This window comes from Labrus bergylta, chromosome 16 (assembly GCF_963930695.1).
Source record: "Labrus bergylta chromosome 16, fLabBer1.1, whole genome shotgun sequence".
Classification (NCBI taxonomy): Eukaryota; Metazoa; Chordata; class Actinopteri; order Labriformes; family Labridae; genus Labrus; species Labrus bergylta.
The window spans coordinates 859,285-874,640 of NC_089210.1; the positions used below are offsets into that span (position 1 = coordinate 859,285).

Sequence of the window (15,356 nt, forward strand, 5' to 3'; positions counted from 1 at the left end):
CTGTATGTACCACGTCTCCATTTACTCTCACTACGTCGTTCTTTTTGACTTGTTTTTGGTTCCAAAGATTTTCAGAAGCACATGTTTTGGTCCTGATGTATTTCATATTCTTTTTTTGTGGTTGTGTTTTTGTTTCTCTGCTTTTTTTGCTTTGTTGTTTTTTGTTTTTTTTGCCGCTGTATTGGTCGGTGCCGTGTTTAAACAGCACTCTGGGAAATGGCACTAAAAGCAGCAAAAAAAAAGAAGGGTTGCAGCGATTTAGGGAATTGTGAGCGGCAAACCAAACAAACCGGGTCGTGTTGAATTGGGAGCGTGGCTGTGGTTTTATTGTTTGGCTGCAGACGAGGGGAAATCAGAGGCGATGGAGTCATGAGGGACGTGCAGAAATAAAAGAGGGGCCGTTTGTAAGTAAGGGCCAAATTACAGCGAGAGGAACAGAGGGGACGCGTCCTCACAGCTGAGACCACCTCTCTGAACAATAAAACAATGTGTGGGCGCTGAGTGGAGGGAAGGTGACGAGCCGAGCCATTAATCACTCGCTGTCAGAATAACAACGTCCCCTGCTGTCGGTTTTTTTTATAAAGAGAAGAAGAATTTCAGGGGGTGCAGTGCGGCGCTCAGGGCGACGAGGGATCATGATGTTTTTGTACGATTGTGAAAACCGTGTGCAGTAGGTCCAATGAGTCTTTTTTTGACGCGCATTACCTCTTCTTCTTTTTTTGTCTTTTTATTCCTTACAAGTATTATCAGAAGTGTTGCTATGCATGCTTTTGTGCAGGACGAAGGTCGTCGGTCGGAGATTTCATTTGTGCATGAATTCAAATCCTAGTGCTGGAGGAGGAGGAGGGGGAGGGGGGGTGAGGCGAGGCGGGGGGGGGGGGGGGTGAGGATGATCTGGGATGTTGTGCGATGTGAGGCGACAGGAGTGACGAACAGTCAAACTAAAGTTTTGGTACCGAGTGTCTGGAGGAGGAGGAGGAGGAGGAGGGAGGGGGAGGAGGAGGGGGGGGAGCTCGGCCGCATTATGGGAGCGGATTCTTCCCGCTTCAATAATCCCAGTTATCTCTGCTCTGTGCCGCTGTGATCGCCGTGGTAACCAGCAGCAGTCATATCAGATATTTGAAGTTGGATTTGCCTGGACCCTTAAAAATAAATCTAAAAACAACGAGAGAAAGAAAATCACCAACGATTTGTCCACGTGTAGAGGACTTCCTCTACTTAGAAACTTTTCCCTTTTTCAGGAAACCGCAGCAGAGACGCTCTGTGTGATTCTGCAGCGGGATCCTTTATGGGGCAAACAAAGAAGAGTCCTCAAAATGGCGGCGTTAACTTTGGAGTCACCTCCTAGCAGAGATGCTACGCGGTATGATACGCTCAGTTAGCATCTTCTCATCTGGTGCTATGGTGGATAAACGCGGTGGCTGTGACTCCCCGGTCGTAGAATTTGCTCGTTTGCGTCTCTTCTAGTCAGATGAAATATTTTCTGAAACGATCCTCCTCGCCTGCTGGCCCCGCCTCCCCGCGCTGTGCTCACGTCAACCCAGTGGGAGTTTTTCTTTCTTCTTCTTTTGTTTTGTACAGGGATTTTACTCAACGAGTTGAAACTGCACGTGATTGATTTTGATCTCACGCTCTTCAAAGCTCATCATCCAAGTGTTTTATTTTATTTTTCAATAAGTGACGTGTTTGTTTTTTTTCAGTTTCTTTTTGCCATCCTCGTGTCTGCCTTCTGTTTATTCTTCATTATTATTGAATGTATATAATAAATCAACTGTTTGGTTTTTACACGCTGCTCTCGGACTGGTTTTTTTTACCCGTTCCCCGTGCATGCCCTGTTCCTCCCTCTCCGCTCAGCTGCTCACCATGACATCACTTCCTTCCTATTATTGTCTGAATCTGATTTTATGTCCAGAGTTTAGTTAGAGTGATGTTATCCAATCAGGAAGCAGCAAAAAGCAAGAGGAAGCTTCTTTTGTATTGAGTTCATGCTGAAGGCTCTCTTCATGAACTATCAAACCTCTGCAGAGGATCCAAAACGCATCAGCTGTTCATCTCCCTCCTCTGGCTCCCAGTTACTGCTCACATCACATTTAAAACTCTGCTGCTCGCTTATAAAACAGACACAGAAACGTCTCCTCCTTACTTTAACTCTCTGATCCAGGTCTACACTCCCTCCCCCCACCACGCTCTGCCAATGAAAGGCGTCTGATCCAACCTTCACAACAGGGTCCTAAGTCTCTGACTAGACTCTTCTCCTCTGTCGCCCCCCGGTGGTGGAATGAACTTCCAAACTCCCTCTGCACCTTTAAGAAAAAGCTAAACAGCCAGCTCTTTCATGAACACCGTCGACTTACTGAGGATGATGATGATGATGATATATTAACTTAAGTTATATAAAAAAGAACTCAGCCTCTGGTCACTTCCTGTCAGCACCTGTGACAGACTCAAAGCTGTTCGATTTCACTTCCTGTCGTTGTCTCCTCTCTAGAGCCTTCCTCGTGTTCTTACTCTGAAGTTCATCACTTTGCATTAAAGCGTCTCATTAATTAATTATAGAAAAAGCTGCGTTGTCTTCTCGTCAGACTGCAGAAACGTTTTCCTCCTCAGCAGTCAGAGAGACGACGACTGAATCTGGAACAATCTTTAATTGCATCTGGAGTTTTAATGGCTGCAAATGGGCGGGAATCCTCATATCGCCGTTAATTGCTCGGATGCACAAGAGGCCAATTGCCAATTTGATGGCTCGCTCTCTCTGAGTAATTGAAGTCGGGCTAATTGGAAGAATAGATTGAACGTTGTCCGATAAGAGGGTGTGTGTGTGTCTGTGTGTGTGTCTGTGTGTGTGTAGATCGTATCCCTTCAAGTGATGGATTGACCTTTGTGGAAATCACTGCAGGACAAACAGACCGATTATGATCAGCTGATTCAAAGCGTTCCATTTATTCTTTATTGTCTGATTACTACAAGTTTGATAAATCCAAGGCAACAGTTTAAAAATGTTGAAAAAAAAAAATCTTTTCAGGTCAGCCTAAAGCTGCTATGACTAAATACTGCCCCCTGGTGGTGAAACCGCAGTACTGCATCTCTGCAGGTTACAGCAGGTCACCAGGAGGCGAGAATCTGAATCTGGTCTGAGAGAGAAACCGCCCCTGGTTCTTCAAAATGTAGATTTTGAGTCGCAGGAGAGACGTGAACACATTTACAGATCTCATATTTTGAATGGATGTTTGAAGTTGAGCTGCTTCAGGATTTAATTACAGAAATCATTTTCTTTTTATTTACAAACCTTTTATTGAAGACGCATCACAAACAATGAAGGAAAAACACATCAGAAGCATCTTTACAAACACACAAAACACACAACACACACATAACACACACATCCCTCTTTTTCTGTTGTTTAGATTTTTGTGCAGGAGCTCGGACAGTTTGAGAAAATGAAGACGATGATGAAGGATGACACGAGTCTCCAAAGTGCTGACACGTCTCCTGTCCTCCTGTCGAGTCTCATCTCATGTCTCTCCTCCTCCTATTCTTCCTCCTCTTCCTCCTCCTCCTCCTATTCCTCCTCTTCCCCCTCCCCCCCTCTTCCTCCTCCCCCTCCTCTTCCTCCTCCTCTTCCTCCTCCTCCTCACAGACACTTTATTTCTGCTCAGCAGTTTAGCACTTTCCCGCCTCTTCTTCCCCCTCAGGGTGATTTCAGACACCGTTGTACGATCTCACTTCCACTTTGCTTTTGTTTGGAGATTTTCCCGCCTGAAGGAAAGGCGGACGCCGCTGTGAAGCCGCCGAGCCTCAGCCATGATGAGTCATAGAGACACGCTCTCTTTCTTTTTGGGGATACAAGCTTTAAACATCCGGGCGACGACATGTGACGTTTCTTTGAACACTAAAGGCAAACATTTACAAAACAGCGATAAAAGCAGGGTGCAGTTTGCACGAGCCAGGGGGCGTCGCCTACAGCTTCAGTTCTCGTTTGAAGGAGTTCACGTGTGACAAAGTGAGATTAATCCTGATCGTAATATTCATCGTACGGCTCCTGGTAGGTGGTGGTCTGAGGGCGGGGGATGGTATAATCCTTGACAGGGTCGATTTCCTGAAACACAGAATCAGACATGAATCATGTTGCTGTGATTAATGAACAGAGCTTTCATTAACCTTACAGCAGGAGGGGGGAGGGGGGGAGGGGGGAGGGGGGGGTTAATCTTAACGATGAATTACTCACCGACATGGAGAATCCAGACTCGTAGGGCGATCGCAGAGACGGCTGAGCTCTGGGGCCTGAAACGAGACGTATGATACAGATCAGCTCATTAGTGCTTCATCAGAGAGCCGACTGATGGAGGAGCTCAGGTCACAGCAAACCGCAGAGCGCCATCTTTATTCTGACCTTAGAGGTGTAATGTGTCAAATTTGACTGATATGGGGGTCATAAGGGACGATACCGATATATCAGCTGATATCTGTCTTACATCTACATTCCATCTGTTGGGTTAGATAAACACTTTATCCCTCCATCTCCCTGCTCTGGTGATCAGCTGATTCACCAGGTCAGCTACACGCCTTATTGTGAATAACTCTTATCCTTCATCAAATCAAAACTGATGAGTCATCAAAACATTCACCCCCCGTACAGTGTGTGTCCATCCAGACATGAGCTAATCACACCTATTTGGTTTTTTGAACCAGGCTGTAAACATGTTCATCTCTGCTGTAAAAACAGGCTTTTTAGAATGGGTGTGTATGTGACTTCCTGTGCTTCTGCAGCCAGCCTCTAGTGGACACTCCAGGAACTGCAGGATTTAACACACCTCAATCGACACACACTGTACGGGGGGTGAATGTTTTGATGACTCATCAGTTTTGATTTGATGAAGGATAAGAGTTATTCACAATAAGGCGTGTAGCTGACCTGATTGACAGGTGGGCGCGGTGTAACGGTTTGTCAGGAGGTTTAAAACCCGCCTCAGCTCCAGCTCTCAGCCTGTCGTTAGGGTTATTTATTTAATTATTTTGTGAACCCCTCGTCCCTGTTCACCTCTAAGCGACCTCTAAACGACCTCCTGATGACAGCTTCTCACCTCTTCTGTTCTCGCTCTCGTTCTCAAAGCTTCCGTTGTCCTTCCCCGCCGTCGGGCTGTTCAGTCCCGGGATGTCGGCGCTGGGGCTGGTCCAACCGGCGAAGCTCAGGGGGGCGTCTTTGGACTTGGCCTCGCCCCTACAGAGGAAGGCGACCTGCGACAACCCGTGCCCCATCAGCAGCACCCACCCGTTCGCCACCAGGGCGATGGACAGCACCGGGTCGTCCCACTGCGGCCGGCGGTCCACCTCGGGGTTCCCCCAGGTGAGCATGGTGATCCACACCACCCAGATGCAGGTGGAGAGCATCAAGGTGAGGAAGAGGAGCGCGGCGTGCACCCTCCAGTGCTGGTGGGCGGGGCCGTTGTAGCTGTAGCTGTAGGTGAAGCAGGAGCGGCACAGGAAGCGCAAGGACAGGATGAGGCTGATGGCGAGGAGGCACATCACGTAAATCTGCAGCATGACGAACTCGTCCTGGCTGTACGCACACGGCTTCCTCTCCCGCAGCAGCACGAGGATCAGCCACTCCGTACAGATGATGACCTGCACCATGAAGAGCCCCAGCGCCACGCCGGGCTCCCCCCAACCACGGGCGGCGCCGAAGCCCAGCAGAGCAAGGCAGCGAGCGAGCAGGCAGGAGAAGGCCAGCGAGAAGAGCACGGCGAAGAGGAAGAGGCGGGTGGGGCAGGTCTGAGGCGTGAGGCGGACGATGAAGGAGAAGGTGATGGCGAAGATCCCGGCGGTCGCCAACAGGAACATGGACATGCACGCCACCGTGCCGCCGATACTGCTGCTGTTGCTGTTCTGCTGCCTGGATGAAAGGCAGACCCAGAGCGACCAGACCAGCAGGCTGACCAGGAGACACATGCTGAACACGAAGCCTGCGGACGCCAGGGTCTCCAGGACGATGCCCCACGCTGCCCGGCGGTCACACAGGAACCTGTAGACGGCGTTCAGTCCCGACCTGCAGCCCGGCACGCCGTTCAGAGACGTGACGTTTGAGGACGGAGCAGCATGGGTTGGCGTGTTTGTCGTGGCGTTGGCTGACCTGCTGTCCTGACTGAGACACGAGAGAGGGACGCAGAGGAGGAGGAGGGCGAGGACGGGGAGGAGGGGCCTGTTCTGAGACATTATTCTTTTATCCACGCGGAGACTCAAGACGCTCTTTTCTTTAGTTTTCCTTTGATGTTGAAGGTCGTTTCCCCTGAAAAAGAAAAAGCTCACGTCAGCAGAAACACTAAACATGTAGAAGTTTGGATTCACCTGAACGTGTACAACAGAAGACAGGAGAGGTCAAAGGTCACAGCGTGGAAAAGAGTACGAGGGAGACGAGTGATTTGACAGGTTGAGTCATAAACATGTCGGAACAAGACGAGAGGAGTCAGAGCGGGTGAGAGAGACGACGGGAACATAGAATAGAATAAAATAGAATAGAATGACTTTATTGATTCCAAACTGGTAAGTTGTGGCGTTACAGCAAATAAAACAATATAAGAATAGAAACATAAATAAACACTAAAAAATAAGAAAAGGAAGAGTTTTAACTTAACATTCCTACTGGTTTATAAAAAAAAGAAATAAAAACTACTTGCTGGAGGTAAGAGATGTAAGTTTGTAAAAACAGTGATGACAGTGGTAAATGTGCAACAACGATACATGGAGGGGAGGTTAAGACTGAAATCTGTTTCTGGAGCGTCGTAGAGCGATCAGGAAATATTCAATCTGTTTTATCGTCTGTACAGCTTCAGACTGTTCTGACTAAGAGGAATGCTACGACTCATTCGATAGGCCAGCTGAAGAGAGACAGGAAGTGTTGGGAGGAGGGGGGGGCGACATGCACCAAAGGGCAGAGGTCGGAATCGAACCCATGGCCACTTCAACCAGGACTTTAGCCTCTGTAAACAGGGAATGCAACAAAACCACTAGGCCACAGCGTCCTCAGCACTGGGACTTTTGACCTCATGTATTCATCAGCTGCTGTGAATACCTCACATCACGATGACATCATCACGATGACATCATCACGATGACATCATTTACCAGAAAAAATCTAGATAACTTCAGAAGGACTGCTCCTGAAATCCTCCTGATCTGGTTGTTCACACGTGCACCTCACAGCGGGGGACGATCCCTGTCAGACAGGAGGGGGGGTCTCCTGAGGTAGGACAGTATGATAGTGGATGAAGCATCAGAGTCCTCCATAGGACTCTATGATGAGAATATGTGTGTTTGTATCAATGAATCTCAATGTGAAGTAAAGAGAGGAGAAGAACATCCTGGAGAACAGGAAACATGCAGCAGCAGGTTGATTAGAGCACGGAGATGGTAGAGGTGGCATGCAGACAGTCTATGGTCGTGCAGCGATCACAGGGAATAAAGGTCACCGCCCCCTCCCACTGGCTCCTCCCACTGGCCCCTCCCACTGGCTCCAGGTGAATTCTCCTGATTATATCCTGCTGTGTTCTCACATCAGCTCACTCTGACTTTCTGCAGAATAAATACGAGGAGGCTGGAGGAGAAACTCTGAGTGAAGAGAGAAACATTCAGATGTTTGAGTGATCACATGACGCTCAGAGTGAAGAGAGAAACATTCAGATGTTTGAGTGATCACATGACGCTCAGAGTGAAGAGAGAAACATTCAGATGTTTGAGTGATCACATGACGCTCAGAGTGAAGAGAGAAACATTCAGATGTTTGAGTGATCACCTGACGCTCAGAGTGAGAACACTTCAGGAGGTTTCTGCAGGTGTGAAATCAGCTATGACAGTGCAGTCTGATGTCCTCTCCTGATAGCACACTGACACTTCCTGCAGCTCATAACTGAACCTTTGTTTCCCTGCCACATGGTCGCACAGTATGTGAACTTTCAGATTCTTATCGCTGATAAATACAAATTTAAATCTTTAACACAAGAGGAGACTTTATGTGATGGAGGTCAAACAGAGCGGGGGACGGTTTGTGAAACGAGAGATGAGTGAATGAAGAATGGAGAGGCCTGCAGGATTTATTCAGCTCAGTTTAATGAAGCTCAAAGTCGATCGAGTCCCAACATCATCAAGATGTAAAATAATAATTTGTACACTTCAGCTGTTTAACTTAATCTCCAAAACCTGTCCAAACTTTTACAAAAAAACAGAAGAACTTACCGTCTCTCCTTCAGGAAACAAGTCTGGATCTTTAACTCCTAAAAGTCTAAACTTCAAGTTGCCACAGATCGTCTTCCTGGAGCTTTAGCGTCGACTTTACAAGCTCCTCTTATCCTGAAGACACGTCCATGTTTGTGCCCGTCAAGGTGAAATCAAGAGCAGAAGAAGACGGAGACAAATGTCTGATGAATGATTCCACTTTGCATCAACAGGTCGAGCAAAAGCAGAGAAACCTGCCCCCCCCCCCTCCTGTCTGCCCCGCCCTCAGAGTATAGGTGGGGCTCTCACACCTGGAGGTGAAGAGGCACACACACACACACACACACACACACGCACACATGCACACACAGAGTACACTCCTCCCTACTTATGAATACATTTCCCATAAAGTTTTGCCTCCCCTCTCTGGATTACAAGCGTGTATTTGGATAAACCGGAGAGTCTGGACCGAGTGCTCGGGGAGGGTGGGGTTCAGGATTTTGTTTTTTAGGGAGAGTCCAAGTGAGAGACGTCACCTTAGTTACAGGTAATCCACAGCAACAACATGAGGAACAGAGGAAGAGAAACGGATCTCCTCGAGTCTGAACACGTCGGCGTTTACAGGGTGTGTGAGGTTCAGCCTTTAACTCTGTAACTCTCTGTGGGGGTTAAACACAGACGGGCAGATATTTATCTTTATTATCATCGTGCTTCTCTGGTCCATGTAGATGTTTATTAATCACAACATTTCGACCAACCAGAGACGAGTAAACATGTCGTCATGTGAGAAGAAATCTCAGGTTATAACTGACATCAGGCTGAAAGCTTAAAAACAGGGTCGGTCATTTCCTCCAGATTCACTTTTAAAAAATGTTTGTTGAAGTAGTCTTTAGGTCCTGACAGAAATGAATATTTCAAGTTCTCTCAAGTTCAAAGAAAATCTGTCATCTGTGTCAGTCAATCATTTCAGCCTCTGCCTGAAACGCTTCATTTCAGCTGCTGTCTCTTTAAGGCCCCGCCCCCTTCTATAAACCAAAATGAGACACAGGACAGAATACAAACAGGTGCTCTCAGGTCTCTTCAGACTCACCACAGAAAGCATGAGGGTTCACATCAAAATTTAACCTTTTTTTGAGAAACACAGCAGTTGGATAAATCTGGTGAAGACATTTGAGTGAGCTTCCTGGTGGGCGTGGCCTACAACCTAGCTCCATGCTTTGCTCTGATACGTCGGCAGCACCTGACGTCTCGTTCAGAGCAGCAGGAAACCCCGTTTATCTCTGATGAATACTGCACCACAGTTACGACCCGCTGGATTCAACATGCTGACCTTTTGGGTTTCATTCGGGTCTCGATGGCGTTAAATAGCACCACTGCTACTTCCTGTAGCAGTTAGCGCTGCTCTTTGTGGATTAGATGGTATTTACAAAGAGGCTTTTCTGTAGAGGAGGGGGGAAACTTTGTGCAGGATTTTGGAATAATGTACAAACTGTAGATGTTAATGGGACAGACTGGATCAGGACGTGGTCTGCTTGGCGGTGCAGTTTGGGTTAATTTCACACTTTGTGGATCGCACGCTGTCGTATCCTCTCGTGCAGAGGGTTTCGAGAAGGCAGAATCAGGCCCTCAGTATTTTAATCTGCAGGAAAAGTTTCTGTTTTCCTTGAATGTTTCTCAGGAGTTTATTCTCAGAGCTTCCTGGAGCTCGTGGACTTCATTTAGACTCTCGTCATGACAGCAGTAACAAGAACAGAAAACATTCATTTAGTTTTGTTATTAAAGATTCTTGTGATTCTCAGCAGTTTTTTTTGATGATGATCATGTTTTTTATTTGCAGCACACGACTCCATCCAGCGTTTTAATGAAGAGAAATAAAGACACAGACAACATGAGCTCTAAAAATAAAACACACTTTACTGCAGCTATCAGGACACAACCAGCTCCTGGATACATTTCCTCTGGTATTGTTGCGCTCGCCACTCAAAGCGTTTGTTTATATGTTTTCATGCGGTCTAGAAGGAGGGTTGAGATAGCAGCGAGGAGAGAGAGACAGAGGACAGAGAGAGAGAGAGAGAGAGGGGACTTCATCCTCCACGGTCGAGTCAAAGTGTATGGTGGGTTTTTTTCACCGTTACAGCATGTCTGCACGCTCTGCTCGCTTCCTCCTGGTGTTTACAGCGACCTTGTGCACAAGGTGTGGAAATACAATGTGAAATACAAGAAAAGGGGGTGGGGGGGGGGGAATAAAAAAGGTGGGACGGAAGACAAGGTTTAAAGGTTCAACACTGAAACATATTTACATTTTAATAGACTGCTAGAAGCAAATCCAAGCTAGTGTTAACCAGGGTTTTGCTTGCGTCCATTGCCGGGGTGGGGAGGGGGGCGGGGGGGCGTCCGAATGAAGGGAGGGGGGAGAAGTGAGGAGAGGTCTATTTTAGAAGGAGAGGGGGACAGGGTATGTGGAGGCATTTATCTCGTCTTCTGGTTTCAAGTATATATACTTTAAACAGTATCATATAATAAAATAAAAATAAGAACATCATTACGCTCTCCGTCCACTCAGTGGAGACGAGCTCGAGGTAGATAGACGAGGGGGCATTAGGGGGGTTCCCCGGCAACCTTATCGCGGCGTGCCGGGCTGAGGTAGGGTGGAGGGGGAGGAGGGGGAGGAGGGGGAGGAGGCGGAGGAGAGGATCAGGCAGGCGAGGAAGGCAGGAGGCAGCAGGTTTAGATGATGCCGTATTTGGCCAAGTCGCTGAGCTCCATGTCGCCGAAGGCTTCCCATGGGCACACCACGGTGATGTCTGTGCCGAGACCCTCCATGCCGGGGATGTCGTCGCCGAAGCTGCAGGAGAGGAAACAAGAGAGGAGTGAGTGACTCAGAGCGATTTGGATCTGATAGAAAACGACTCGAGTGTGTTTTTTCTTCTTCTTACCCCTTCTGGCCTGGTTTGGGGGCCTTGCTCTTGAATGTGCGGGTCTGCCTCTGCTTGAACTTGGGGGGGCCTTTCTTGGGTGTTGTGGGCCCAGTGGCTCCACCAGGGGCCAGGGCGCTTCCTGCAGGGGGGTTGGCGTTCATTTCAGCTGAGGGTCTCTGGAAGAAAAGCACAACAACAGACGAGGTTATTTCTTTTGAAACAAGGTTTCATCCCATTAAAGATCACATGCTCCTCTTTTGTCCTCTCTCTCTCTCTCTCTCTCTCTCTCTCTCTCTCTCTTGCTCCGTCGCTGCTGTCCTCTCTTAATCCTGCTTCATCTCTCAATGCAGATTATGCAGATTAGCTTGAACAACCAGATTAGCTGTAATCCTGCTCTCATCCACAGCCCACTAATTGCCCTTCTTGAACAACAGGGACACCATGTGCAAAAGGGAACGCAGCCTCTACTCCCCCCAAATACTGAATGTGCAGCTTCTACAGTCCATGTCTTTCTTAGATATAAATGTGGTCATATTTTGTCCGTAAATGTTGAGTATGACGAGTGTGAAGATGCATCAACAAGCGATTTCTGTCCAGAACTTTCTAGAGCAGAACTCCCCGTCTATCCCTCTTGTCCTGATCCCAGACCTGATCCTGAACAGTATCCAGTCTAAGCCCTGTTCCTGACCTCCCCTCCGCTGACTGCTGACACTGATAATCCTGTTAACAACAACTCATCTCAGGTGGAAAACGACCCTGTTTAGCACTTTATGTAACTCAAACTTCAGTGTTCATCTTAAATCATCGTCAGCAGATCTACATTGCGGTGGCAGAGCCTCGTATGTGGAGCTGCGGTCGAGGCGTTGCTCAACATGTTGTCGCTGCCATCTTCGCCCTGAGAGATAATCACCTTTGCAGACACCTGTTCTCTCCTTTGAGTTTCCCTCTAAGTCCTTTAACTCTCTTTCTAAGAACGATTACATGTTGGTCTGAAGTCACCTTTCCAAAGTTTCCCGACAGTAGGAGTTAAGATGGCTAGTTTTTTTTTTAGCTTTTTTTCTTTTTTCTTTTTATTCTCAAATTTACATCCATACATTTGATTTGACTCAGTTTTCCTGTGACAACGAGTCGATGTAAATCGTTTTCTTGAGACATCGAGGGAATTAACTCGTTATCACAGGAAAAAAACAGAGTTGTTAATCCCAAGATAACGACATGTGTAAATTCAGATCTTGAGAAAACAACCGAGATCTCCTCGTAATCAAAGGAAATGAAGATTCAAATCAAATGCATGCTTGGATGTCCACTGTGGGCTTCAATAAAAATCACCAAAATACAGTCAATCATTCTCTTCTCTGATTCTGATTTGGACTAAATTCAAATTTTCTTGCACAAAAGTAAGAAAACAACATTTTCCATCTCATCTTGTTTTGTTTAAATTGATTTGAAAAGCTTTCCTTTGCATCATTTCACAGTTTGCATGCACAGAAACATTTAAAGTAAAAGTAAAGACATGCATGTGTGTGAAGCCGTCCTCATCTAATCTTTACCAAAAGTTGATAAATGTACTCATGAAGAATGATTGTAATGTGTAATATATATAAAAGTTGTAAAAGCAGCAGTCATCATGCTCAGTAGAGCGTCCTCACCTGTTGTCACAGATATCCCGGGGGTCACGCTCCACGTCTTCTCAAAGCTGCTTCTTTTGTCTTCTTGACTTTGTGAAATGTGTCGTCTGCTTCTCCACTTTTATATCTCCACCTCTAATCCTCACATCCTCCTCTTTCCAGTCACATGGTCGGCGAAAAGGGTCAAGCCAAACACCTCTGAGAAAACCAGCATCACCCCCCCTCTCTCCCCCCCCTGTGTCCTCGTTACCTTCACTCCCCCACCGCTGCCCTCTATACCTGCCATGTTAAGGAAGCGGCGCCCTCCGCTGGGTAGACGGTGTCAAAGATCAATCTGGAAGGATTTGATGGAGCTTATCCCTCTAAACCTCAGCACGCCTGCTGTTACTTCTGAGCTTCAGGTCCATGTGAGAGAGTCATGACGTTCTCCATTGATCCCTTGTGCAGGACGGTCCAGCTCTGTCATGACTCTGTAGAATTCTAAATATTTAATCTCAAACATTAGCATCATAAAGAGCTTTAAGCTAGGAGACATGATGATACAATCCCTTTGTTTTGATATGATTCTGTACCAGACTGTACGATATGCTATGATACGATAAGGTGCGTTTAATATGATTCCATACATTATGATACGATGAAACATGATGTTGTAATGTTAGACTTTAGAAAGTGGTCAGGATGGGAAACCGTTTGGTGGTTGACGCCACTGACTGGAGGAGCCGGGCACTCGTTTCTGCAAAAAGGGCTCCGAGTTTAATCGACCAGCGGTGAGAAAATGTTCGGCTGCCACTTCGTCATCAACGACTTACGATATGACACGTTACGATATGACACGTTACGATATGACACGTTACGATATGACACGTTACGATATGAGACGTTACGATATGAGACGTTACGATATGACACGTTACGATATGACACGTTACGATATGACACGTTACGATATGAAACGTTACGATATGACACGTTACGATATGACACGTTACGATATGAAACGTTACGATATGAAACGTTACGATATGACACGTTACGATATGACACGTTACGATATGAAACGTTACGATATGATACGTTACGATATGATACGTTACGATATGATACGTTACGATATGATACGTTACGATATGATACGTTACGATATGATACGTTACGATATGAAACTTTACGATATGAAACGTTACGATATGAAACTTTACGATATGAAACGTTACGATATATGTAATGATATATGTTACGATATGATATGTTACGATATGAAACGTTACGTATCAAACGTTACGATATGATATGTTTTTTACGATATGATACGTTACGATATGATACGCTACGATATGATACGTTACGATATATGTTACAATATGAAACGTTGCAGTATGGTACGTTACAATATATGTTACGATATGAAACGTTACAGTACGATACGTTACGATATGAACATTACAATATGAAACGTTACGACATGATACAATACGATATGAAATGTTACGATGTGATACGTTACGATATGAAATGTTGCAATATGATATGTTACGATATGATATGTTAAGATGTGATACGTTACGATATATGTTACAATATACGTTACGATATATGTTACAATATACGTTACGGTACGATCTGTTACAATATGATATGTTACAGTACGATACGTTACAATACGATACGGAACGTTACCATTCCAAAACGTTACAATATGATACGATCAATTATTATTATTATGATACCTAAATTACGATACCCAACAATACGATACAATTTTATTTGAATTGAATTTCTTTATTTTAATAGATATAGATATGATACAACACGACATGGTGAGGTGCAGTAACATACGATACAGTTTGATACGACACAATAAGATTGGCTATCATAAAATACGATGGGACACATTTTAAAAACCCAGAGGGAAAATATGTCTGTTTGACTTTAATGCTGAGCACGTTAAGTCATCTCAAAAGACTTTTACCTTCAGCTTTAACTGCACCTACATCACCAGGTATTCATTCTAAATGAAGGCTCGATTAAATGTTTATTTGTGACTCAACTCAACAGCATGGGTTGGGCATCCTACTGCCAAAGAGCTAATGAGGGAGGGGCAGGTCGGGAAATTAAAGGGATTAATATTAACGTATGTTAAAGTGTGAATTAAAACAGTGAACTACAGCTGCAGTTTTACCCTGACTACATCTGGCCTTCAGTTAAAACAAAAGAAGTTTAACGCAAAAGGGTCTTTCTCCTAACCAAGACAAGTTTATTTATTATCATTCATATCCTGTCTTAGAGAAAGGACGTTCATGACACCGATTCCAACTCAACAGTTTGGCATGTGTTTGTGGAAATTGTTGATCTAAAGGGAGGATCCCGGATTAGCCTCTTTGGGAGCAGGGCAGATGCTGAGAACGAGACGTGACGCAACCACAAGGAGCAGATTGTGTAAGCAGACACTAAGTCTGACTATTCTTCAACCATTGTTTTTCTTTTATTTACTTAAAGGCATCAACTCAAACAGACGAAGAGAAAACATACAACTCAGAAGAATCCGGTCAGCGCTCTTTTTTCATTGTTATTATCAGAGTTGAAGGTTCTTTGTTTGGTTGTC

The 15,356-nt window shown here is 45.7% G+C and overlaps 2 protein-coding genes across 2 annotated transcripts; both read right to left on the reverse strand.

Moving 5' to 3' along the window:
* Nucleotides 1–1,560: 1,560 nt before the first annotated feature.
* LOC110001502 (retinoic acid-induced protein 3) lies at nt 1,561–8,772 on the reverse strand. Its single transcript, XM_065964433.1, has 4 exons — nt 8,227–8,772; nt 5,082–6,283; nt 4,226–4,281; nt 1,561–4,096 (listed from the first exon to the last, which is right to left on the reverse strand). The coding sequence occupies exons 2-4, from the start codon at nt 6,208–6,210 to the stop codon at nt 4,007–4,009; spliced, it is 1,275 nt and encodes a 424-aa protein (XP_065820505.1). The 5' UTR covers nt 6,211–6,283; nt 8,227–8,772; the 3' UTR covers nt 1,561–4,006.
* A 1,327-nt stretch (nt 8,773–10,099) lies between these two features.
* Nucleotides 10,100–12,929, reverse strand: pde6hb (phosphodiesterase 6H, cGMP-specific, cone, gamma, paralog b). Its single transcript, XM_020656997.2, has 3 exons — nt 12,773–12,929; nt 11,142–11,299; nt 10,100–11,050 (listed from the first exon to the last, which is right to left on the reverse strand). The coding sequence occupies exons 2-3, from the start codon at nt 11,282–11,284 to the stop codon at nt 10,933–10,935; spliced, it is 261 nt and encodes an 86-aa protein (XP_020512653.1). The 5' UTR covers nt 11,285–11,299; nt 12,773–12,929; the 3' UTR covers nt 10,100–10,932.
* Nucleotides 12,930–15,356: the final 2,427 nt, after the last annotated feature.

What these genes read in the sequence shown, in the direction of transcription:
- LOC110001502 (XM_065964433.1), bottom strand. Translation starts at nt 6,210, where the DNA reads ATGTCTCAGAACAGGCCCCTCCTCCCCGTCCTCGCCCTCCTCCTCCTC. An exon ending in CGAGAGCGAGAACAGAAGAG is followed by an intron (nt 4,282 to 5,081) that starts GTGAGAAGCTGT and finishes GTCTCGTTTCAG; the next exon opens with GCCCCAGAGCTCAGCCGTCT. An exon ending in AGTCTGGATTCTCCATGTCG is followed by an intron (nt 4,097 to 4,225) that starts GTGAGTAATTCA and finishes TCTGTGTTTCAG; the next exon opens with GAAATCGACCCTGTCAAGGA.
- pde6hb (XM_020656997.2), bottom strand. Translation starts at nt 11,284, where the DNA reads ATGAACGCCAACCCCCCTGCAGGAAGCGCCCTGGCCCCTGGTGGAGCC. An exon ending in CCCAAACCAGGCCAGAAGGG is followed by an intron (nt 11,051 to 11,141) that starts GTAAGAAGAAGA and finishes CCTCTCCTGCAG; the next exon opens with CTTCGGCGACGACATCCCCG.